The 25,956-nt window shown below is 40.2% G+C and overlaps 1 protein-coding gene across 2 annotated transcripts; it reads left to right on the top strand.

The window, feature by feature from the left end:
• Positions 1–456: 456 nt before the first annotated feature.
• On the top strand, positions 457–25,674 carry TKT (transketolase). 2 transcript variants are annotated; one of them, XM_075761978.1, is made up of 14 exons: positions 457–807; positions 6,235–6,352; positions 7,966–8,079; positions 8,745–8,842; positions 10,505–10,696; positions 11,108–11,226; positions 12,950–13,143; positions 13,777–13,941; positions 15,225–15,381; positions 18,762–18,892; positions 20,228–20,311; positions 20,491–20,584; positions 22,183–22,305; positions 25,372–25,674. In XM_075761978.1, the coding sequence occupies exons 1-14, from the start codon at positions 701–703 to the stop codon at positions 25,557–25,559; spliced, it is 1,884 nt and encodes a 627-aa protein (XP_075618093.1). In that variant the 5' UTR covers positions 457–700; the 3' UTR covers positions 25,560–25,674. The 2 variants fall into 2 exon arrangements, with proteins under 2 accessions (XP_075618093.1, XP_075618095.1); XM_075761980.1 differs by lacking the exon at positions 457–807 and adding an exon at positions 4,340–4,382.
• Positions 25,675–25,956: the final 282 nt, after the last annotated feature.

The raw sequence follows: 25,956 nt of genomic DNA, 5'->3' as shown, positions 1-25,956 counted from the left end.
TCATAGTGTTCAGAATTGCTAATGTATTTCCTGATTGATGGCTGGTGAAGTCAATCTTTTATGCAAAAGTCTCTGTATTTGTAAAATTTTGAAATGTATATTATAGAAATATGAACTATTTCTTGAAAGGCAGCCACACAGGGTCGTTCTATTACTATTTCTCCTGACTGTGTAGAGGAACAAGGTTACTGATGAGAGACGTTGGATGCAGTGGCGTTGTTTTACACACAGGAACAGGCTGGAGGTGGAAACCCACTGCAATAGCTTTATCGAACAGGGTTTGAACGGTGGAAAAAAACCCAAAAACGTGAGATAGAGTCCCCTCCTCTCAGGCTTACCCCCACTCACCGCGCACAGCCCTGAGGGGCCGTCAGGCCGAGGGAAATGGCGCCAACGGCGCCTGCGCGCTGCCACGGGCGGGCACCCAGAGCCGCCTCCTGGCGCCGGCAGGGGGAGCTGGCGGCCTCACGAGGCCGGGCCCGCCCCGCCTCGCTTCTCCTGCGGGCGCTGCGTTGGTGAGCGCGGGCAAGCCTGGTGCAGCGGGAGGCGGGACGCCGCCGTCTCTCTCTTTCCGTGCCCCGCCCCACCGTACGGCCCGGCTGAGGCGCGCTGTCCACAGCCCTCGCGGACCGCCGCCGTCCCTGCCCAGCTCCAGGTGCCGCCGCCCCAGCTCCGCTGCCGCCCTCCTTGCTTCGCCCCCATGGAGGATTACCACAAGCCCGACCAGCAGACCCTGCAGGCCCTGAAGGATACGGCCAACCGGCTCCGCATCAGCTCCATCAAGGCCACGACTGCGGCCGGCTCTGGGTGAGTGAGGCAGGCGGGCTGCCTCCCAGCCCAGGCTGCAGACCGGCCCCGGGGTGCGCCCGCGTGTACGCGGCGCCCACCCCTCCGGCGAGCGCCGCTCCTGCATCCCGGGTCGTGCATTCGTTCAGCGGTGAGGCCGAAGCGGGGTGGCGCTGGGAGGGGCTGTGCCGGGCTCCCGCTGCCAGTTACCCGCTGCTGGGGTACACGCCGGTGTCTCCCGAGGGCAGAACTTTCCCCCCACTCTGTTTTCTGCCCGTCGTGAGAACACGCGGCGGGCGGGGATGCTGAGGGCCCATCCGTGCCTCCCCCAGGTGGGCGGGAGGGCTGAGGCGGCGGCGTGGCGGGACGTGCTCTGCGCGGGCATGGGGGGCCCGAGCGCGGGATGTGGGACGATACCGCGGGGGTCACGGCCGCATCCTCTGTACGCCCCCGCCCCGAGACCCCCCCGGCACGTCGGAGGCTTCGCACGAAGCTGCTTGGTGTGGATGCTACATCTGGAAATGGCGGCCGCGGGCGAGGTGTGGGGCTACCGCGGCCAAAGGCCGCCCGGCCCGGCCCAGCTCGGGGGCGGGAGTCGGTCGCTGGGGCCGCGGGTGTTGTGACTGTGCAGAGAGAGACCGGGAATGCTAAGTTGATGCAGGACTGAAAACCAAAGAATTTGTGCCTGAGGCGCAAGCGGTTTCTTTTTCATTTCGTGCCCGTCAGTTGGAACTAATTCTGCACGGAATTTCAAGTGAACCCGAGTGGGATTATCTGTGAAATGCCCGCGGTCTCAAATGGGCAGTTTATTCAGGCCTCTGGACAGGATTTAGTGTAGGCTCTGATGTGTGCAGATTCCAGGGTTATCCTTCCTTTGATCGTGCTTTACCTATGGAAAAAAAATCTCTGCAAACAATCCGTTTTTACTCATGTAAAATTAAAGTCATTTTTTCTGCTTGAATAATACATTTGAGTGTTTCCGTATAGAGTTCGTTCTTTTTTTCTCTTTCTTTCTTTCCCTTTCCCTTTCCCATCATGTTGTAATTTCCTCTGGACCTCTTTGAAACTGGCTGTAGTGTTCTAAGGAAAACAAAAAACAAAAAAAACCACCCCAGAAAAATGATTTGAAGGAATCCTTTGGAAACTGAGGTTTGTGTGGAGGAAGGTGGTGTGTAAAATTTTTTAAAGCTGCTTCTTTGAATTGCCTTACACTTTCCACCCTGTGTCTGCATGGGCTACCTCACATGGCTCTTTCTCAAAGCATACAGAAACTGAACTTTACTAGTTCCTTTTGCACACAGCAAATGAAAATGATGCTTTGGTTCTTCCTGTAAAAATGGAGAGTTGGGACACTGGGAACCTCTCAGCTAGCCATGGGAGTGGGTTTTTGCAAAGCCATAGCTTGTTTGGTCCAGTCTGGAGAGAGAAGTACAGGATACCCAACAATTGCTCTTTTTATTCTTTGTTTGTTTCAAAGCTACAATGTACAGGCAGTATTACACGAGCCTGCGTGAAATTGTAGGTAAGAAAAATTGTGTTAAATCTACTTAGTAGAGCTTGGGCTTCAGTCTTGAGCTTCTAGTTTGTATTTTAAGCAGACCACAGAGATTTACGGTATCAGTTGTCTTATCTACAGGTAAAATTATTGCTCTTTTTTGTCTGATATGCTATTAAAGAATAAGGATCTTGCTATACAGCCTTTGCTTCTCTTCTGTGGTCCATGAAATTCAATAGTAAAACCATTCTCCACATACTGATGAAGAAACAATAAAAACAGGTTTACACAAGCTTTTTATTCCTCGTTCATGTATGCTACAATACTGAATACTTCTTGCACAAAGTGATTAATTTCATCAGTCACTCTAGTTTATTCTAGCACTAGAGTTGTGTAGAGTCTGAAAGTATTACACAACCTGATAATGAGCAGATTATGAAAGATGGGCTCTGGAGGGAAGATTCTGTTGACAGGTCATGTATTTTCTTAATTAATAAGATTTGGTTACCGAGATGGTGGTGTAGTAATGTGCCCAAAAGACACTGAGACTCTGTTGCAGCATTAGGCAAATCACATACATTTGTGAAACAGCTATATATTATGAATGTGTTTTCCAAAACCTGAATGAGATAGGCTTAAAGTGCTGGTATACACTAAGAATGTAGAAAGATGTTTCAATGCAAGTTAAATTTAAATATAAACATACAGTTCATTAAAAAAAAAAAAATCCTGCTTGCATTGACTTTGTTAAGGAAATGTGTGTTTGTTAAAGGTGTAGTTTGTAAAACTGAAGGAAATACTTGCAATAAAAGCACTTCAAACAAAACAGGACCTGTCCTTTCAGGGAAGTAATTTCTGTAAACTGTGGCACATATTGCAACACAAGCGGTTCTGTGGTAGATCTGACACACTAGTTCTTGCATTCCTTACTCGTACTAGCTTTTGTTAAAGAAAGTACAGCCTTTGTCTGAACAACAGCTAAAAGATCAGGTAGTCAGATCCTGAAGATGCTCAAACATATACTTTACCAGCTGCAGTAGAAAAATTCAGTGAAATGGAAAAAAAAATTGTGCCTAAAACGCCTTAGGTGGGCAAAAAATGTGATTAAGTTAGTTGTAAAGATTGAATATACTTGCTTTTGGGTGTGGAAGAAGTTTTTCTTTTAAGTGGTGCGGACTTTTTCATAAAAACTGGTCAAGTCTCTTTTGTAGCTGATGATAAATTTCTGCAGTTTTGAAACAGCGCCTAGGTTCCTAGAATTAGATACTTAAATTCTTAAAAGTGGAAGTGGCAAGAGTTTCTTAAGAGGCAGTTGAGTTTCATAACATGTGGTGTGATCACTTGTTGCAAACTATTTTCTCCTTCAATTTTTTAGCTTTTCTTTTTCACTCAGTATTCCATTTTAACATTCCACCACTATTCTTTTTAGTTGAAATGCGTAGATGGAGCGAATATAAATTAATGCAGAGTAATTAAAAAAACCCCAAACCCCAACAATACTGCTGGCTAGTAATTATTTTACTCTTGTGTGGATCCAGGATTTCAGTGTTCTAAGGTACTTTGGTTTCCTGCTAAAGGGCTACATTTCAAAGTTTAAGGTAGTCCTTCAGCAGAAGCTATCTGGCAGAGAAGCATCAATCAGACCACCACCGCAAAGTTCTAGGTTGTTCGTCACTCAGGAACGGAACATGGAGAATAGTGGCAGTGACTTGCTGTTGGTTTTTTCTCCCCTTGTACAAGTACTCCAAGTACACTTTGCTAGGGTTAACAAGGAGTTCTTTTAACAGAACTTATTAGAAAAGTATGAGTTATTAGAAAAGTATGAGTTATTAGAAGACTGGTAGATGTAGTTAAGATCGCTGTATTTAAAGAAAATGGTGTAGTTGGTTTTAGAATGATTTCTGGTATCCGGTATGTAGTTCAATTTTGGGTAACTTCTGTTAGTAGGAAACCATTTAATTAACCTGTAGTTTTAACAAGATTATTTTTTTCTGATTTTCAGGTAATTTATTAAATTTTTCTACCTTTTTTTTTTATTTCCACATGCTACCATTTTAGGTTGTTTAAAACTTTTTTTCCCCAAGACCAGGAGTTCATAGAAGTATGGTTAAGTATAAAGTTAATAAAATTAAAGGAATGAAAGCTTTAAACAAGCATGTAAGGCTTATTGATTAACTCAAATACATAAATATTTACTAATATGTTTGAGCCATGGTTTAAAGCTAATTCTTTTGGTTCCCTGTGTGTACTTACCAAGGGATGGACACTAACCGTAATTCATATTTTGCTAGTGTTTTGCATGTTTTTATGATCTTGTTTCAGCACTGTTGGGGATGTTGGGAGGGAACTTTTATTACTACCAGAAGAGAATATTCTGATTAAAGTTGTAGTGAAAGTAGTGTTGTCTAATCCTAACATGCATGGTAAATGTACATGCGGGAAGTAAAGTGAAATGTGACACTTTCATAGTAAAATTGTCATGTTTTACAAGTACAGTCAAATATTTTAGGGGTGTTGTGTTAAAGATGAAAACCAAACATTGGTAGAAGAGAAACTGAGGTGAGACTGCAGGTTATTTTCAAAGCTGGTGTGGATTTCTGCAGCCATAACCTTATTGTTCATCATTCAATTTCCCGTACTTCAGTAGCAACCACTGATGTCAAGAATTATCCTGTTTACACCAGAAAAATCTGAAAAATGCTACTTTCTGCACTCAATAAAGGTTTTTAAAGAGCCTTCTTACCCCTTTTAAGCATTACTGCAAGTGAAAAGCCAAGGGTGATACATTCAGGTGGTCAGTTGTCTTTCCTTTAAGGTGCATAAGAATTACAATGATCGTTATTTAAATTACAGTAATGTAGGTAAATAAATGTAATCATGTGCCCTTCTATTACACTTCAAGTGAAATATATACCTTGTATTGAAATAATTCAATATTTGCCACTTGGAAATAACCCTTTCATGTAACTTGGTATTTGTTTGTTGGTAACTATAGTATATGGCGTAGCTGCTTCTGAAATGTATATTTCTGTGTATTTCTAAGGCAACTTACTGTTGAAGTATTAATTTGTGCTACTGTTGAAAATTGTTGCAAAAGTTGTCCCAGATAGTTCAGTGGGACAGACTATCCCAGATACTTACAAACATTTGATATACCAACTAGTCCAATATTTCAAACTGATAAAGATGTAAATGTAGAAAATTTTGGTTCCTCTCTTAATCAAATATTAAGCAAGTTAGTGTTTTACAATGTGTATCTGGATGTTTACTGGAGGCAGTAAATTTCTGTGTCCAGTTTCAGTAGAAGTAAGTTGAAATGGAAGCATTGTATTATTTAATGTCCGCTTTAGAAATCAGAATTCTAGTTCTATCAGCTCTAACAGTAAAATAAATATTTTTTAAAGTGATACTTGTGTTATAAATTTCTAAATGTTCCAGAACTTTCTGCAAAAGTTAATCTTGTGTTAGCAATCCCTGCCTGTACAACGGGGCCTTAACAAGTCTTTTAATTCCTTCACTCAGTGACTGGCTAAAGTACTGTGAAAAGCTGTCGTTCTCTTCTCTGCATCCATGTGAATTTCTGCCATCAGATAAATCAGTAGAATATGATTTCAGGCACAGGGTCATAGTGCTTCCTGTGCTTCACAGTCATCAATTAGAATGGTGTTCCTTGGCCTGAAGAAGAACAGAGAACTCTAAAAGATATGTCTTTCAGCTGTCACCAGGGACTGTCATTTAACATCCACTTTAACTAGATAAGAAGGCTCCCTTTGTCTCAAAGTACAACTAATTGGCATAATGGTAGATGGCATGGGTTATCAGTTATCAAAAACACTTAGGACTCTCTATTTTAATGCTGAGGAGTAGGGGACTGGTAAAGTGATATTTTAAAGATACGGTCCTGAGCAAACAATAATGAGAAGTGGTAATCTTGGGTCTGTTTTGACTTGTAGCCACCCTACGTCATGTTGCAGTGCAGCAGAGATTATGTCTGTGCTGTTTTTCCATACCATGAGGTACAAAGTGCAAGATCCCAGAAATGCCAGCAACGACCGGTTTGTTCTTTCAAAGGTAAAATCATAACTGTTATGCTATACTGTTGCAGTCTGCTAGTAAAGAGCTGTTTGTCTGTACATTAAATTGACTTGTCTTCCTTGACTTACACTTGCTTATGCTTGCATCTACACAGAAGTCTATTGGAAATATTTGAGAGCTTGGAAACTGTCTGCTTCAGAAAGACAGATAAAAGCTAGTTTAGTTAAATTGTTACATAATTCAAAATAATTAAAAAGTGTCTGTATAATGTGTCTTTATACGTCTTAATTTCACTATGTTAACTTGTTCTAATATTAAATAATAAATGTTATTACATTGTCTATAAAAAATCTATCACGAAATATTAACTTCTGTTTTATTTTGGCATAACCAATTTTCTAATGAGTGAGTTGCAGTTAGCTTTTGTGCTCTACTTGTTAAATGCAGCCATACTGTTATGCCTGCAGTCACGTCACAATGTGCACTAATTAATGTCAGCTTTTCAGGGAGCATTATATGAAATAGTTACAGTAGGCTAGTGGGAATTTTGCATTCCTACTGTGCCAGTATGATATTAAAGTCATTAATACTTCTGAAGCCACTGTGGTTCTGAAAATACATAAAACCACAATCTGGACTGGCCATTAGTGTTTCTATCGCCTCTTGCATTGTGTCTTTGCAAATCACAGGGACCTTTCAATTATATGACATAAAGGCAGTTGAGGGGCCTTCAGAAAACATAATGATGTAAAAAAATGGCAGATGAAGTACTCCAGTGAGAGGCAGGTTCCATCTTTGAGTCAGAGTTCTTCACACAGTAGTTTACAATAGCACTGCATAGCTGATGGTATATATCCTTGCATTGGATATAACTGTTGCCACTTGCGATTGCCATTCCGAAATAAGTAATTGGATGTGGAGCAAGTAGGTAATGCTGAGATGGTAAAGCAATAAGAGAGAGTTGCTTCTTCATGTTTGCTTTACCTCTCTGTAATTAATCAGGGCTTCTGCTCAGAGTTGCTAAAGAGCTTCAAACCTCTGCATGTTTTTTTGACTCCTAATGACTCCATGGGTGGAAGATGACTGCTACTTTGCAGTTGTCCAGTTGGACTTGACCATGGGGATCTGAAGGTATAAAGCTTAAAATTTTGCTTGTTGTCACTCACTGCATCTTACCTTGAATGCATGTGTATTGAAGAAGTTCTAATGGGATAACACGTGCTCATCCATCTGCCTACTGCTTTAGTGAACAGTACTCTGTTCTTGAAACTGGTACCTAAGCAAATTGAATCAAGGGGGTTTTTGTATGGGTACCAAAACTACTTTTTGGAATTGGACCTGCATGGCTGAGAAACACCTTCTTACTCTTCAGCGTTGATTTTCTTGAGGGCATCCTAAATCCCTTAAGAGTGCTGCATTCTTTCTGTCTTATCTGTAGTCAGCTATCTGGGGTGCTCGAAGCAGGGCCGTGGGGGACTTGGAAGCAAGGATCAGCGTGAATGTTGTGTTGTAAAAGTGTTTTACAAGTTGATCCCTATTTAGTGGATATAAGAACGTGATTCCAGGGTTTATCAACTTTGTAGAATTTTACTTTGATACCAGGATATTGTGAAACTTGTGCTTTGCTTAAAACTTACATTTCTTTCTAGGGTCATGCGGCACCAATTTTATATTCTGTTTGGGCAGAGGCTGGCTTTCTACAAGAAACAGAATTACTGAACTTGAGGAAAATTGATTCTGTCTTAGAAGGACACCCAGTACCAGTGAGTGCTCACAACCTTTGATATAAGACGGTGTTTTCTGTAAAACAAGAAGCACATGTATTTTGCAGCAATTCTTGGTTGCCAGCTACAGTACAGGAAAGATAAAGACTTATAAGACGGATGATGATATTTATGTCTTCACAACTGAATCAGTGTCTGCGTTTGAATAAACATGCAAAAATGACCTTTATTGTTGTAGTAAAGTTACCTACAGTCCTGTAGGTCAATATTTTCCATTTTAAAGAGATTTAGGTAAAGCTGCAGCATGACTTTTCTTATGCTTTAAGAAGCTTTGAGGTATTTCAAGAGTTTATATCCAGTTTGGTCACTTCATTGGTCTTTGCATTCCCAGCCAGTTGTTTCAATTGATTCTATTTTACACAGAAGCATCCATTCTTAACTGTTGCCATCCAAGGCACAGCTGAGAAATTCCTGGGCCACAAGTACCGTTCCCTCTCAGAGAGCCTAGTTGGCTTGTGACACTGATCATCAAGGTACATGCATGGCAGGGAAAGAAGGGGAACAGGGCAAGATTTGAAGGGGCTTGCACTCTATTGTTATGGCTGAGAAGCTGAATTATGATGTATGTTGAATGATCTCCTAGCATTGGAATTTAGTTCCTCTTTTTCTCAACTGTAAAATAATTGTTGTCTTTTTATTCTCAGAAACAAGCATTCACTGATGTGGCTACTGGATCCCTTGGTCAGGGTCTTGGTGCTGCATGTGGAATGGCATACACTGGCAAATTCTTTGACAGAGCCAGGTAATTCTGTCTTCATATTTCATGATTATAGGCATTCAATGGGAATATTTTGTGAAAAGAAATTATATTCTTATCTAAATCAGGAAAAAAAGAAACCTCCTTTATTCTATTCTCCATTGCCAAATCTAATTTTAAGTTCAGATTTTAGATGGTAGATTACTAGCCTGATAATTACAAAGCCATTGCCAGTGAAACTATGAAGAGTTTAAAGATTAGCAAGAATTAGTGCATATGTGTGTTCCTTTTGTAACCTGATAGCATTGCAAGGTGATGTTCCTGAACAGAGAAGACAGTAAGTTGTTGGAGCAGCCTCCAACTTCCAGAGAGTAATTGATAGCTATTTTGAGACTGTATGTGCCCCCTTAGCAGGAAGATGCAAACTAGAGATGCGTCTGTTCAAAGTCAGATGACAAATAATGGAGAACACGTATCTAGATAAGGAACTGTTATGGTCAATATTAGCACCATTGAATCATAAAGTAGGGCTTCAAAATGTTATCAGAAAGGCACTCAACTCCATAGAGACAAAAATGACTGCTTCTGCCATTTGTTCTGTGGACAAGAAAAGTAGATGTCTAAAGGCAAAGCTGTACAAGGAGGAAAATAGCCTGATGTAGTTGATATATTTTATGTGACAGTTCTAGTACATTCGAGCATAGGCTGCCCAGTTAATGTGTGCTACACTTCACTAGCTTGAAATCATTTCTGTGAAAGATGACTTGCTGATTTTAATTGAGTTTAACAGATGCTATGTGTGGAAAAAATCTAACCAGTGCTTACATGACAGAAGAAAAAAAGTGGTCTCACATGCAGTACTGGGGAGCAGCTTGTGTGGAAGGAGTTCAGATTTAGCTGAAGGGTGGTGGGATTCAGATCAAAAGTCTGTTATAGTTTAATGTCTAGTAAAAAAAATTACTAACAGCCATCTTGATTATTTTGTTTTAAAATTACATATTTGAAGGCTAATTTACTATTCTTTTTTTAATTTTAGTAGATATTAAACATTTATAAAGCTCTGTCATCCAAAAAAACCTGACCGGTAATAAAAGAAAAATACAGTGTCTGAATCCCGCAGAGGTCAGGCAGTACTCTTGCTGAGTTTTACCTAAATAAAAAGCTTCAGTGTTTGGAGAACTAGTCTACAAAGTCATATCATGCTGGTTATCTTTTTCCTGAAATCTGAATTTGGTTATGCAACATGCTTGAATCTGTAGTTGAGTTCATCCTCAATTTGTAGTTTCCTGAAATTAAATTATTGGTCATCCTTCCAGGGAGTATATGGTAGGAATGAGGAAGCAGACAGTAACCTTTCGTGCATTGTTAGTGATCTTGCTGAGTCACAGTGACAGTGTTTAATGGGCCTGTTCATTCAAGCCTTGCAATAGGAGGCTTAAGACCTCATTTTTTTTTCAGACAAAAATTTAAAAAGGGGTACAGTATTTCTAAATCTTTTTTTTTTTCATGTGTAACAGCTCAAAAGTATTTTCATTTAATTTGTCTAAGGTTGCATAAGGTTATCTGAGGTGAATGCATTGAGCAATAGGGGTTGAGTTTAGGATAGAAAAAGCAGTGAATTCTCACTATGAATTGTTGGAGGGGTTTTGCTTTTGATTTAATTGTGCTTACACATGAAACTTAATTTTTTTTAATTTATTCTTCTAGCTATCGAGTGTATTGTCTGCTTGGAGATGGAGAGTTATCTGAAGGCTCTGTTTGGGAGGCAATGGCCTTTGCTGGGTTTTACAAGCTTGATAACCTGGTTGCTATATTTGATGTTAACCGTCTTGGACAAAGTGACCCTGCGCCTCTGCAGCATCATGTTGAAATTTACCAGAAACGCTGTGAAGCCTTTGGGTATGTGATTGGAAAGAACTTCAGTATAGTCTCCCATTTGAAACTGTATGTTTTATTTGCTTTTCAGAATTTTTCAAATGAGCTTTCGGCTCTAAAGGGTACCATCACCGAGAAAGATGGTCTTTCATAATGCCTGATGTTGGTCATCTTTATTTGTACAGCAAGAATTATCTGTGGGCTGTTAATTTTGCTAGTAGCTGTTAATCCCTCTGTGACTCATTTTGCATTATAAAAAAGGGACTATGGTGTTTTATAATCTCAAATGCTAGTTCATGTTTCTGGCATACTTAGGGTCTTTTAAAAAGACACTGCATTGGAATGAAGTTAGTATTCATTATTGTTATTGCTAACTGCCAGACAGTGTCACATGCTAAAACCCTTTAGAAACAGTTGATCTGTTTGTGTTCTTAGCTGGCATGCTATCATCGTTGATGGACACAGTGTGGAGGAACTCTGCAAAGCCTTTGGCCAGGCCAAACATCAGCCAACGGCTATCATTGCAAAGACTTTTAAAGGCAAAGGCATATCAGGTAATAAAACTTCTATTGCTTTGTATATACATGTGTATATAATAATATGTACATAGTGCTGCAGTAAAGGTGCAATCGAAAAATACAGAAGTTTAACATTCCATGCATTAGAAAAAGGTTGGTATCCTATCAGCTTTTTGATTGATGATACTACCATACAATCTGAAAACTCAGAATTTCACCTTTTTTTTTTTTCCTTTGTTGCCTTTTCTTATGGAGGACATTAGATTGATGCATCATTGGAAGCAGGCAAAGATGTGGCTCTCAGTTCTTCACTTTATCCAGCCAGATGTGCTTCCATATTGACTGAGCTTTTACAGATCCGCAGTTGCAGAGTGGGATTTCCTCTGCTGTCAGCTGTGCTTGAGTTGTTACTCTTTAAAAAGTCTTTTCTAGTCTGGAAGATGGCCGGGGCAGAGGGGAACATTGGACCATATGACTTGGTCTTGAAAATTGCCCTAGCGAAAGAGGGCAATCTTCTTGCCTTGCTCTTGATCCCTAGGCTCACAGAGACTACTCTGAGACAGAGGAGGGAGTAACTTTGTCATAGTAGCTCTCTCCTCCATATGTTGCAGATAACTGGGTCTGCTTGTTACCAGCCAGGCAGTATAAATACATAGAAAATGAGGAGGGATTCTGCATTTACAGTTTAGACAAAGCTGCGTGAGAGGTGATACATAAGCTACCTCATCATACTACAGGTTATTTCATATGATCTGATGTGTAATTCATTGAGATACAGGATACAGTAGTCCATAGAAATTATTTCATAGGTTAGCAGCTGTTTGAATTTTGGAGTTCATGGTGCCTCTAAGATCCTTTTCTTGTTTTCACGTGGTGTGAAACTTACCTAAATGTCATTGTCTAGGGGACATATGTGTACCTACACATTTGAGCAACAGCATGCAGAAAGTCTTTCAAACTCTTCATGCTTCTAAATAGCTTTAGTGCTAAGAAAATTGTTTTGGTTCTTGCAAGTGAGATACGTGCTAGCTACTGAGCATTGTATCTGTAGAATGGAGTAAATGCATGTTCGGTGTGTTGGGGTTGCCATGATTCTGTTCAGCTACAGATTTTAGCAGCATTTTATGAATTTGTCTTTCTGACCAGATAAATAGTAACAGGAGTGAAGATCTTCATTCCTTTGCCTTGAGTAAGCAAGCAAAATTCATAATTCTTAGTGACTTAGTGAAAAGCAGCATAATCAGCCAGAGAGGTAATTTTGCTGTTAGTGACGAGTGCACAAAGATAAGAGTCATCAGAAGCTGTTAACCTAAAGCTGTAAAACTTAGGTCTTGTTTGAATTAGACAGCTTGGCTAACTGTTGTTTGAAACTTAACCTGAGTGTGTTTATTTAGACCTAGCTATTGAAATTTCCTGTTAACATTTCACACTGATTTACTCTTTACTTCTTGCCATGCTTATGGACCGGGTCTTTTAGGTGCCAATTTAAAAACAATTTCAGTAGAAGACACTGGAATTGCATGACTGATTTGGAACATATGGAATTTGACTATTTGTCTTATGTATTTAAACATACCTGTATTAATGCAATTGAATACTATTGTAATTGTTCACAGCGGGAATAATGAGGAAATGCTTCCTTGGAAGACTATACTACACTGTCATACTCCACTGCACTTTTATTTAGGTAAAATTTGAAGCTAAAAACTTAAATAGTTTTTGTAGTTTTCTTATTTGTAATGTAATTTTTAATACACAGGTGTTGAAGATAAGGAAAGCTGGCATGGAAAGCCCCTTCCAAAAAACATGGCTGAACAAGTCATTCAGGAAATAGATGATAAAATCCAAAATAAGAAAAAGCTTTCTCCAGCCCTCCCAGAAGAAGATGCACCTGTAGTAAATATTAGAAACATTAAAATGCCATCTCCACCAACTTACAAAGTGGGAGAGAAGGTACTCCTTTCCTTTTTCACTGTTTGTCAATTTGTCAGATAGCTTTGAAGTGTGAGACTGTTTAATGGGTGGCAGGAGGTTTTGTGGTATCCCTTGCCAAGATTTCAACTACCCACCTCTTCTCTCCTATTTTGAGTATCCTTGTAAACGCTTACCTCTGTGGTATGACGCACAGAAATTTAACTTACTGGGTATTGAAAGGATATATTCAAATATATATAGTCTTAATAAAGACTGAAGTCACTCTTCTTCATTTTGTTGTTGTTATAAATTATCCAAACTATTTTATGTGTATTTAAAATTAAAATCCACAAGGTTCAGTGAATTTCCATGATTCACTGATTTGAAAACCAAGGTTTTCAAAATTTCCTAGGGGGATTGGTAGGAATTTGCTGATTTCAGCACAGATGTGTGTCCTGATGTTTTGCTGTATTTTTCTTTTTTGTTTACTCTTCTGTGTGTTGCTGTTCTCATATGTACTTTTGATATTGCTAACATGTAAAACGTTTTTGATTGCGTTCTATTTTTTTTAATTGTATGTGCATGCACTTGTGGAAAAACGAGAAAATGAAAAAAAAAAAGCTTCTAGAAACAGAAAATTATAACAGTACTACTGTATCTTTCTTTTCCTAGTGGGCTACCCGCAAAGCTTACGGTGTTGCACTTGCAAAACTGGGCCATGCTAATGATCGAGTGATTGCTTTGGATGGAGACACAAAGAACTCCACCTTCTCAGAGCTTTTTAAGAAAGAACATCCCAGTCGCTACATCGAATGCTACATTGCTGAACAGAACATGGTAACTGGTCTCTTGGTTTCATGAAATACTGGTATTACACAACAGGATCTGAGACCATTCAGGCTAAGTCTTCAGAGAGTGGGGTTTTAATATTTGCTTTTCACATCTGTATTCATGAATATTTAATTTGACTTGCTCACTTCTTAGGGAAAAACTAGGCTATGGCAAAAGCTTATAAATGTAATACAACAGGAGTGCTTCTAATTATTCTTTCCAAAATCCCCCTCTTTTTTTTTTTTTTTTTTTAACTTTTGTGATCATATTGTCTGCATTTCAGCAGAACACAAGGAGATGGCAACATGTAAACAACAGCAATACTTTCCACACTGTGATTTGTAGAGATTTAACTCTAAAAAGACTTTAGGGTTTGGGTTTTTTTCCTTCACAGGAAATGGAATGTCACAACATGACAATGGGTTCTATGCTAGACTGGGCTATAAGGATGAGGACAGAAAAACAGCTAATAAATTTAGCCTGATGACATTTGTACAGAAAGGACTGAAATAATTTGATAACTCATCTGTTTGAGTCTTCAGTTGCTACCTGTATGGGTTCACTGAAGCAAATGAAATTAAAGACACAAATTCAGGCAAAAAATTGTTGTTGTCGTTAATGATTTATAACCAAAGAACTCATGGACTGTCTCTTGCAAATTTTATACTAGGGCAGTTTCATGAGCTTTAGTCAGGCATTTTGGATTTACATCAGCTTAGGAAAAATTTGCTGTGAAGAGCAGACCAATTTCTGTGTAAAATAAATGTATGGGGTAATTGTAGCAATAAACAATGTAAGGACCTTGTTCTAATTTCCATCTTGCTAAAGAAGGGCCTTTTTAGTAAACATGAGTGCAAATAACATGGGTAAAAGCCATTCCACTTAGTAATGATAATTTTTGTCTGCTGGAGATAGTAAAACCCTGTCCTTTGAATTGAAAGTGTAAGCCTTTGATCCAGGAAAAGAAAGGGGGAGGGAGGGTCAGAATAAGTCTTAAAACTCTGAATGGCAGCTTGGAGTAGATGAAGAAAAGAAGCTGCCAGTAAGGATCAACAATAACAGCTGGCACAAGGGGCAGAGGAGATGCTGGAGGATAGATACTGGGAGAGTGAGTTGCCTCCTTTCTTTTTTGGAAAGTCCAACAATTAGGAGCAGGACTGGATAGAGATTTTTAGTCTGCATTGAGAGCTTCTTGCTGAAGTTTTACAGTAGGAAGTCCCACAGATGATCTCTTGGAAACAGTCAATAAATGAGGTATTCACTATCCTGTACAATCTCCCTCTTTTCAGGTGAGCATTGCAGTTGGTTGTGCCACTCGTGACAGAACTGTTGCTTTTGCCAGCACCTTTGCTACCTTCTTCACACGGGCGTTTGACCAGATCCGTATGGCTGCCATCTCCGAGAGTAACATCAATCTCTGTGGGTCGCACTGCGGTGTTTCTATTGGTAAGGGCAGCCTTGGCTTATTTATCAGCAGTTCCAATCCATTTAGTGATAAGTGTCTGGCAGTCAAACTGATGATGTTTTGTGGAGGCAATCAGTAATATAGCTGTGATGGTTTAACAGTGGCACCATTTACAGGAAGAAGTCATATTTGCAATTCACTTTCGTCAGACACGTTGTATTTAGAAAGAATGAGAAAGATTTCAAACCTTCATCAGCTTACCTGTTTTTTTTCCCTCTTTTATTGGTTTGGCCTGATAAAAATAAGACTTTTCCCTACAAACTTTTCTAGTCTACGAGTATAGAGTGATATAAAGGGATTGGAGTGAAAATGAGGAGCTTAGGTTCCTTTCTGTCTTTGCAGTTGAGGTCCTCTGTCATGAGAATAGTCCTGTACCTTTGTTTCCCAGTCCCTGAAATGAGAAATTAATGATACTTATTCTTGCACAGATGCTCTTGTCCACCAATCTCAAAAAGCCTTTACAAGGGATAAATGTTTTTGTTTTATTATTCCTTTGAAGATCACCGATTTGAAATAATTGCTTTAACTTATCTCAGTATTTCTTATTACTGGAGCAGTTAATGTGTTGATTAAAAAACCCTGAAACCTCAAAGTACTAATGGAACTGTGAAGCTGTTATGTAATTCAGGAAATTGGCAGTACCTTCTCCGGTCTTTGCTTCCCATCATAACTGTTTGGTACATGTCAGATCATATTGGGGTTTGAGGGAGGAAGGGAGTTTTGTTTTTTTAATGAAATGCATAGACATCACCCATGAAAACGGGAGCAGACTTGCTTACCAAGAAGGAAAATGCCAGTAGACCTTCATGCTTGAAAAACTACTAGGTGTTTATAGGGGAAAAGAAAGAGAAGGAGAGCTGACAGGGGTAGTAAATTAAGGCACTCTGCATATATCAGTTTTTCAGTTGATCTAATAATTTTGGCTAGCAGTATGGTTTGGAGGAGCGTTGGGGTTTTTGTTTAAAGCAAAATAGTTAGTTTGACCTGTAATACTGGTAAAGATTTAAAGATGCTTCATAAACACTTGTTGTCTCATCTAGAACCTCAAGCTTAACTCACAGCAGTATAGAGTATGCTTTAGTAGTGGAGACTGTAAGTAGAGTATATCAGATTATGGCTTGTGTATGTCATTAAGGGAGGGATTCTATTACAAGCCTCTTTTCTTTTTAAAATCAGTCCTCCCACCTCATCGTAGTGTAGTTCAATCCAGTTTAAGTCTTTTAGCAAGCAGCAAAGGGTGTTGGTACAAAAGCCAATTAGCTTTGGTCTTTGCTCATTTAAGAAGATAAAACTCCTCTGGGTTACCTGAACTGTCTCCTAGAACTACACTTCCAAGTTTCAATTTTCAGCACTTGAAATGTTCTGCTGGGAGCTACGATTGTGAGGTGCATACTTAGATTTATAAAACTGTTTGAATTACAAATCTGATTCAGGCCTCAACTCTGATTTTCAAAAAAGAATTTGAACCCAAAGTTTTGCAATCAAGTTGTAAAAGAAAGTAATTCAGAGAAATCCTTTAGCTGTTAGAAAATTCAATTTTAAATAGAAGGGTATGAATTAAGCATACTTCCTATTAGAACTTTGGGCCTGCATGGAATTCAGAATCCTAACTGAACCTGTGGTGAAAATTGAAATTTTATGTATGCAGTTCTAGGTAGACCTGGGCTTCTGCTGCACTGAAATTTGGACCCATTAAATTTATGAGAAATAACTGTCACAATGACCTTCTGAAGTTGTACTGGGTTCACTCCTAGACCAATAGTTGCTGACAGAGCAAATTATCTAGCAAAACTTTAAATATGTTTTCAAGAGAATAATGGAAAATCTGTATTTTCCAAACTGAACATATAGGGAAATAAATCATAGTGTACACATGTCAAAAATAGAAATATCAGTTGTTTAGACAAACAGTTTTATATTCTAGATATTTGATACTGTTCATATTAAGCACTCAGGTTTTTTTAAGCTATAAATGTAGGTTTTGCAGATGTAACTGAAAATTACTCTCTTTTGATCTGCGTTGCTCTAGAACCATGTAAATCAGGATTTTCATAAAGATGCACTTGGGGCCAAGCTCAACTTAGTGCTAGTCTGCAAATTACTCGTATGAACTGTGAATGCTGGTACTGTTGGTACCAAGTTAGCAAAAGCATGAATACTCTCTTTACTTTGGGTAAGCTTCTGATTCAGGTACCTGTTAATTTTATTCTTCATAATTTCACTTTTCTGCATCATGTATACATCATGTGGGTGCATTTTAGGAAAGGAATATGCCTAACTGAGGTCACGCTCATTCAGTCAGTGTGCATACAGATTTGGAAACTGTGATGTTGAGAATTTTTTTCATGTCGTGACTGAAAGCAGAGATGCTCTCTTTTCCTGGTTCGTGCTTACTTTATTAGTAATGTGTAGTGGCAGAGTTCAATGATTGATTTCTTTAACATGTTTAAAGTTCTTCAGAGTTTTGTGCTGCTCTTATGAAAATACTGTCCTCCTTCCTCGTGAACTCGTCCTTCTTGAGTAACAGGTAGTGGGTGCATGTGGGAAGGCTTATTGCCCTGCTCTGCAGGCTGTGACATGAGTGGATTCAGAACTCTCTGCATGGTTAGTTTGGAACAGTGCCATTCCTAAAGCGCCGTTACATAAGATCATGGGGGGCGGGGGGGTGTTGTGGTGATTGTTTCTTTAACTATGGAAAATCATGGCATCCAGCACGTGTTCTGGATAACGATTCTTTTCTGTAGATCTGCAGTTTATGCCATAAGGCACTTGAGTTGTTAAATTAACAACATGGATGCCCTGTTGCTCTTTAGAAGACTTTTGATAGTATTGAAAAATACATACCCTTCATTTAATCTTGAAGTGAGCCAAAGAATTTGAGAGCAGTTGTACCAAGTGCACTCTCCATTTCTGATGGAACACACACAATTCTCCTTTCACATTTCCAGCAGTTTAAATCTAGAGGAACACTTTTGACAAATACAGATTTTGCTTGTGCAGCCCCAGTACATGTAAATCTGAAGATGCTCACATATCTTGTGACCCTCTCTCTGTATCTGTGCCCTTTCTGCTTTGATTGTCTTCCTTTTGTGTTGTTTTATTGTTCTATTTTCTATTTTTTCTTTTTAACCCCAGTTCTCTTTCTTTTTAGTCTCTTTCTATCTTTATTTACTGTTTAGATGGTTCCAAGTTTAAGGAGAAGATGATTCTTTTCTCAAGCAGGTAGACTTGCATGTCCTGTGTGTGCCTGATTTTATACTTTTTTTTTTTTTTCCTGGTTTACATTGAACCTCACTGCTATATTGAGTGATTGTCAAAAATGTGCACTTACTCTTTTGTAACCCTGGTTTAATTCTTTTAGGTGAGGATGGGCCATCTCAGATGGGACTGGAGGATCTGTGCATGTTCCGGGCTGTTCCCAATGCCACTGTGTTTTACCCTAGCGATGCTGTAGCCACTGAAAAAGCAGTGGAAATAGCTGCCAACACCAAGGTTTGCACCACAGTATTTCTAAGCCAGAGAATAACTTCTTTTTGGTACCACTTTTGTTGCTTCTGGCATGTTTCTTGCATGTCTCCTCCTACATAAATTCTTTCAAAGGCTCCAGCGTGGCAGTGGGATGTTTTCTTTGCATGGAAAGGTTGCAGACATTCTGTCCAGGCTAGTGCAGAATGAACAGTCTGGAATGCTGTGGGCCAGATTTGGGGAGATGTAAATGATTACACAGCGATTGCAGTTTGGGTCTAAATTGGCTCAGAAATAAGGGCAAGTGTAACTCTCTTGTTGGTCTTTAGCAAACTTGCAGAAAGTACACTCCTAATATGATATCTCTGGGGTCAAAATTGAAGCTGGATATGGAAAGGAAATTTATCTTGAGGATTTTGATCATAAAGTGCCTGTACATGAAAGCTCAGGAGTCAGGTCCTCTCTTAGTCTAAGACAATCTACGTCTTTTGGAGATACTGAGAGCTGGTGCTTATATTAGTTGACAGTCTCACTGGTCATCTTTTAGTCCTCTCTTGCCAGTGATGGATTGCAGTTAAATTGGACTGTGTCTGAAGACAACTAAGACTTCCCATGTGGTTGTGATAGTTTCTGATTTCTCTTAACCTTCAGCTAATTTGACATACTTATGGTCACATGTCATTTGCAGCATTGAGTTGGATCATCTCCTTGATTGGTACTTCTTTTGGCTGCCATAGGAGTTTACCTTGAGAAAGGAGCAAATAATCTAAAAAATATCAGTCTTGCTAATACAGCTTTTAAGTGAAGGAGTGTGGAAATTTGGTACGTAACAAATGTGATGAGTGGTTTATGAACAAAAATATGGAGTGGTAGGGAAAGGAGTGTAAGGTAGTGTTAGGGAAAGATTAAATGTAAGTACTGGTTGCATCTGAACATTAATTGATGGAAAGTATTTTTCCTTGTTTTCAGCTGAACATTTCTTCTTTCTCTTTAAAGTGGGTAGAGTAAAATTTGCAACATGTAAAGTTGTAAGATTACAATTCTCTTGTTCCACAAGAGAACAAAAGAGAAATAAAGATCTTGGAATCAGAAATGAAATTGTCAGTTATCAGTGTGCTCTAAAAAGAGATCAACTGTATTGTGTCTGAAACAACCAGCTATTGAAAAAGGACTAATGGGAATGGAGGGTGGGGGGTGTCTGTGTGTAAAAGTTTACTCAGTAGAACCAGAGGTAACATAGAAGGGTGAAAACCAGATAAATAGTAAAAGTTGTTTTGCTGTATTTTTTCCTTAGGGTTTACAAACTAGAATGTCAACACCTTTCTGGTTTTGTAACTTATAACATGTTTACTTCGGAAACAGGGCATTTGTTTCATAAGAACTAGTCGTCCTGAAAATCCTGTCATTTACAACAACAATGAGGACTTCCATATTGGACAGGCAAAGGTAAATATTGCCCAGATAAATAGAATCAGAAAAAAATATGCAAAGTTCCTCCTATAAAAGCCCCTTTCCCTCTAAAGTATTCCAATGCCAAAGGTTTGATCTATTTAATAAAATTTCTAGAAATGTTAGAAATATCAATAAATTTATTGTTAAAAATACATGGAAACATTTTCTTGCAGGTGGTTCTGAAGAGTAAGGATGACCAAGTGACTGTAATCGGAGCAGGAGTCACTCTGCATGAGGCTCTGGCTGCAGCAGAGCTCCTGAGAAAAGGTGATCAGATTATGGGTTTGGGTTTTTTTTCCTTTTTTATCATTTAACACAGCAAAGAAATCAATACCACTCAGCCTAACTGCTCACCCTTTGTACTGGTAAACATTAATTTAAATGTTACAGACAACTGGTCATCTGTTAAGCTGATACAGTGCAACATAGTATGCATCTGCCAATCTTGCCTAATTGAGTAGGTTTTAGTTAGCTTAGCAGCATTAGTAGCCATGAAAATTGCCAAACTCATCAGATCAAAGTCTCCTTAGAATTGCTAATCTGTCTGAAAGTGTCCTGCAGGCAGAATCTTAGAGGAAGTGTGTAAGAAGCTGGAGTGATCCTTCCCTGGTATATTATCTGGGTGGGCTAGGCTACCAACACAATAGAACGCGATCAGGCTGCGGCCAGTTACCAAAATACAGGTTGTCAGCTGAGCTACAGCAACTGCGTGTGCTCTTGCACAATGCTGTCAATACACAGTGCCTTTGTGTGGATATGGTTCACTGCTAACTTGGTGGTTTTGAATGAATGTATCAACTTTTAACTAGCGTGGGAGGCAATAATTCTACAAGAGTGCTCAAATGTACTGACATTTCACAACGAAGATAAAAATCCTTCAATGAAATGAGAAAGAAACCATCAAAAATCCATCTGTGAGTCAGTAGCTTACACCCAGGAAGAGATTACAAATAATAAGAGGTAACACAATTAATGCTGCCTGTGGCTTATGGGTAGCTTTGTATGCTGTTTCTAAGTGGACAGATACTTTGTCATGACATTGAGCCAACAGGCTTAGGACATTTTGAAAGTTGTATTTTCAGAACTATTGTTATTTTTCCGCATTTACCTTACTTTGCGATGCTCAGCTGCTCTTGAAATGTGAATAACCGGCTATGGAGAGATAATCCCTTAGTGTAAAGGCAGTGTCTAATACCTAAAATATATTGGCCACTAAAGAGCCTTCAGTCACAAAACTGATAACATTCTTTATGTATGACAAGAGTTGGTTCACTGTTCAGCTAGCCGAGATAAGACAAAACCTCATGGAATTTGCTATTCTTTATAAACAATTGCCATTTGTACATAGCTTTAATAAGCAATGTGGGCCTGCCTTGTGATGACAAGACAAATTCTCATTTTGATGCCAAACTTAAGGGTGCTGTGATCAGGGCTGAGGCGGTTCAAATAGACATACCTGTCAGGCGGGCAGCCTGCAATGAAGAATTCAGGACGCAGAAGGAAATTGTGCTTGACTTGACAACAAAGTTAAAGATAAAATAAAGGTCTGAAAAAAATTGTGATTGACAATCTGAATAGGAAGGATTTCCTGGTGACTAGATTCTGCTTGTACGTGTGAGAAGGCCTTTTAGATTACTGTTTTGCTGACAGGCACTCCTAATGACCTTGAGTCGCTTATTCAAGGCTTTTCTGCCTCAAGAGTTTCATCTGCAGAATGGATGGATGTTACTGTCTCACAAGGTGCATGAAGAAAGAATACATACAAAAATTAGGGTTGATGAGGTTCTGTGGTAGACAAGCCATAAGTACAGTAGTACATAAGTACATTCTCCAAATTCATGTTGCAAATCATTTTATTTCTGCAGATAAAATCTTCATCCGTGTGATTGATCCCTTCACTATAAAGCCCCTGGATAAGAAGACAATACTTGAAAATGCAAGAGCAACCAAAGGCAGAATCATCACTGTTGAGGACCATTACCATGAAGGTGAGCTGGGTCCAGGAGGTCACAGCCCACACAGTTGTTCCTTCAGGAGCTGGAAGCTCACAGCTTCTCCTGACCTGAGAGAGAAGTATGGGACCTGATGTTGTCATTCAGTTACAGCAGAAGAGAGGTATTAGCCTTTCTCATTGCTGTTACAATTGTAAGATGACACTGAGGGTTGAAAGTTTCCTAAGATAATGGGTTAATCAGGACTGCCTTTCTGATTAGCTTGGCCTTGTGTGCCCTTCTGTATACTTGGACCAAGTGAAGTCTTGATTCGTTTGTTCCCAGTGAGACTGTAAATTCCTGCTGCGGTGCAGTCGCTCTGCGCAGAATAGTCTCAGAATAGCTTTATAGCAGCTGCTCTGCAGTTTATTAAGTTGTAAGACAGACCATTGCTGTGTGGGTTTCTTAAGTTTTCCCTGTGTCCAAAAGCTTGGTTCCAGGTTGCTTGAAATCAGATGGTTTGGGCAGTTTCTGCAGTCACTCTGGAATAAATTCCTCTCTTTCTTCTCCACTACTATAGAAGAGCAGATCAGGGCCTGTGAAGAGCCAGAGCACTTTACATCCTCGCTTGACTCTCTTTGTTCCTTCATTTCACCTGCTTAGAGGCCGTTTCAGAGTCTGTTGGTGCTATATGGTAGTGTTCTTAAACTGAGGGTAAAAAGTGCATGATGCATGCGAGAAGGAATTTCTAAGATGACTCCCAGGTAAATCTTCAGATAAAATGCTTCTTGGGAGAAGCAGAGTAGTCTCTATAAGACTCCCTCTCCTTCTGTGCCAGGATTTTACTTAGAATCATAGACTCATAGAATCGTTTAGATTGGAAAAGACCCTTAAGATCATCGAGTCCAACCGTTAACCTAACAGTACCAAGTCCACCACTAAACCATGCCCCTAAGCACCACATCTGTGTGTCTTTTAAATACCTCCAGGGATGGTGGCTCAACCACTTCCCTGGGCAGCCTGCTCCAATGCTTGATAACCCTTTCAGTGAAGAAATTTTTCCTAATATCCAATCTAAACCTCCCCTGGTGCAACTTGAGGCCATTTCCTCTTGTCCTTCACTAGTTACTTGGGAGAAGAGACCAGCACCCACCTGGCTACAACTTCCTTTCAGGTAGCTGTAGAGCGTGATAAGTTCTCCCCTCGGCCTCATTTTCTCCAGGCTAAACAACCCCAGTTCTCTCAGCCGTTCATCATAAGACTTGTTCTCCAGACCCTTCACCAGCTTTGTTGCCCTTCTTTGGACGCGCTCGAGCACCTCAATGTCCTTCTTGTAGTGAGGGGCCCAAAACTGAACACAGTACTTGAGGTGCAGCTTCACCAGCGCCAATTACAGGGGACAATCACTTCCCTAGGCCCGCTGGCCACGTAATTTCTGATACAAGCCAGGATGCTGTTGGCCTCCTTGGCCACCTGGGCACACTGCAGGCTCATATTCAGCTGGCTGTTGACTAACACCACCTTATGCAGTGGGCAGCTTTCCAGCCACTCTTCCCCGAGCCTGTAGCATTTCCTGGGGTTGTTGTTACCGAAGTGCAGGACTCAGCATTGAGTCTTGTTGAACCTCATATAGTTGGCGCTGGGTCATCAATCCAGCCTGTCCAGATCCTCTGTAGAGCCTTCCTACCCTCAAGCAGATCAACGCTCCTGCACAGCTTGGTGTCATCTGCAAACTGACTGAGGGTGCCCTCGATCCCCTCATCCAGATCATTGGCAAAGATATTAAACAAAACTGGCCCCAATGCTGAGCCGCTTGGTCTCTGACATGCCTTGTTTGCACAGGCTTTCAGGGCCGCGCCTGTGCAAACATGTCCCATGAAGATGAGACCGTATGTAAACAGAGAGCAGCTGTTGTGAATTGCAGGTCAGGCTTGCTCCTCTTGGGGGAGACAGAGAAATTAGCAGAGAGGCAGCTGTGAACTGTGGCATTAGTAGATATCATAGATATCTACTAATAGAAATTAGTAAATATCATGAGAATATTATCCTGCTTTAAGGTGAGCATCACTCTTGCCAGGTATCTGAAGTGAGCTAGTATTACCATTAAGTGCTGGTTACACCATACTTTTTGTTCCAGACTATGGATGGTGATAGCATTGCTGAGCTTCGTCATTTTCTAGCTTATCTTTCAACTCTGGACAAATATTTTACTGCAGATCTGCAAGATGGCAAAATCATCACGCTTTGAGGTGATGAACATGCAGTTTACACTGGCACAGCTTTATGTGATGCAGTCACGGAAGGTCGGGTGTACACGCATCACAAGCCTGAATGCATTGCAAGGCCACATCAGGCTGATCTCACCAGCCGCATCCATGGCTGGAGGCTCAGTTTGACTGGTTAAATCACACCGTGCCCAGAGCTGTGAAAAGCCCTGCATTCCCAGGTGCACCCTAACTGAAGTGCAGCACCGAGGTGTCTCTACTACCAGGTCTCAGAGCATGTGCTCTTGATGCTAGTCCTGTGTTTTCTTCTTCCCCAGTACTCCTGCATCCAGTGTCTCTCCTGCTGCCACGCAGTTGCCTGTTTTATCCTTTGTCCCTGTGACTGATGGTGATTCAGTCTGAGCTGAGCTCTAAGCAGAGGTTGTGGATGTATTACATAATGCAGAGAGGTGCCTAGCGCCATGTACAGGCATTGTGAAAAGATGGAGCTCTTAAATGCTGTTGAGATTGGTGGGAATTAAGACTTTGAGTGCATTAAGTATATTTGAAAATACTCCTCAGACTAAATATATTTTTAAACCTGGCTCTTGGTGGCTGATGGTGAAGTGGTGAGGGCTTCCTGACAGTCCTGGGCCCTTTAGAGGTACATGTCTCTTACTGCCAGTTTGTAAATACTTCAGAAATGTCAGGCTGTTGTCCTCAGAATGCCTTTGAAAGAGGGAATTGCTTTCATTTCAGAAATGGGCAACTCAGACGTATATTGTGATTGATGTTTTCTCATAAGCATGCGAATTGAGGATTTAACTTGCACAGACCTTTGCATCAGATATACATGCAATCTATATGTTGCCAGTTGAAGCATACAGACACCTGTTGTGTTTGACTTTTTTTTTCATAGGTGGCATTGGAGAAGCAGTGAGCGCTGCAGTAGTGGGTGAGCCTGGTATCACAGTCAGTCGCTTGGCTGTATCTCAGGTGCCACGTAGCGGGAAGTCAGCTGAGCTCCTGAAGATGTTTGGCATTGATAAAGATGCCATTGCGCAAGCTGTTAAGTCGGCAGTGTCCAAATCAAGAAACGCGGAGTAGTTTGAAGCATCTTGTGCTGTGTTACTGAAGAGCAGTGTTCAGAGAAGTACTGTAAGTTTAAGGCAGGCAAAGGTGCTTTATGTAGAGTTCTAATAAAAATACCAGCTTAAAAAAACCTTCTGGGGTTTAATCTTTTTTTTTTTTCTCTGTGGTTTTTCTGTGCAGTGGGGTAACATCTGAATGTTTTCAATCATTGAAGAACCTTCAGGTCATTTAGCACTTAGTGGGTAGTGGCCCTTTGTCTGCCTGCTGAACAGCAGGAGCATTTTCTGCTTTGCAACTAACCTTCCCCACTGTGAGCTCTGGCCTGGGAGCAGTTGGGTGTTCACTGAAGGTGCGAGTGGGCTGTACTTCAGCAGGGACATAGACATTGGGCATTGATAAAGTGAATCAAGTA

Source organism: Balearica regulorum, chromosome 10, assembly GCF_011004875.1.
Source record: "Balearica regulorum gibbericeps isolate bBalReg1 chromosome 10, bBalReg1.pri, whole genome shotgun sequence".
NCBI lineage: Eukaryota > Metazoa > Chordata > Aves > Gruiformes > Gruidae > Balearica > Balearica regulorum.
Note: the sequence above shows the minus strand (reverse complement) of the source record. Positions and strands in the feature narration are given on the sequence as shown.

Excerpts from the sequence above, each read along its gene's own strand:
- TKT (XM_075761978.1), top strand. The coding sequence starts at position 701 with ATGGAGGATTACCACAAGCCCGACCAGCAGACCCTGCAGGCCCTGAAG. Across the intron at positions 18,893-20,227 it reads AAATAGCTGCCAACACCAAG|GGCATTTGTTTCATAAGAAC; the intron begins GTTTGCACCACA and ends CTTCGGAAACAG. Across the intron at positions 20,312-20,490 it reads TCCATATTGGACAGGCAAAG|GTGGTTCTGAAGAGTAAGGA; the intron begins GTAAATATTGCC and ends ATTTTCTTGCAG.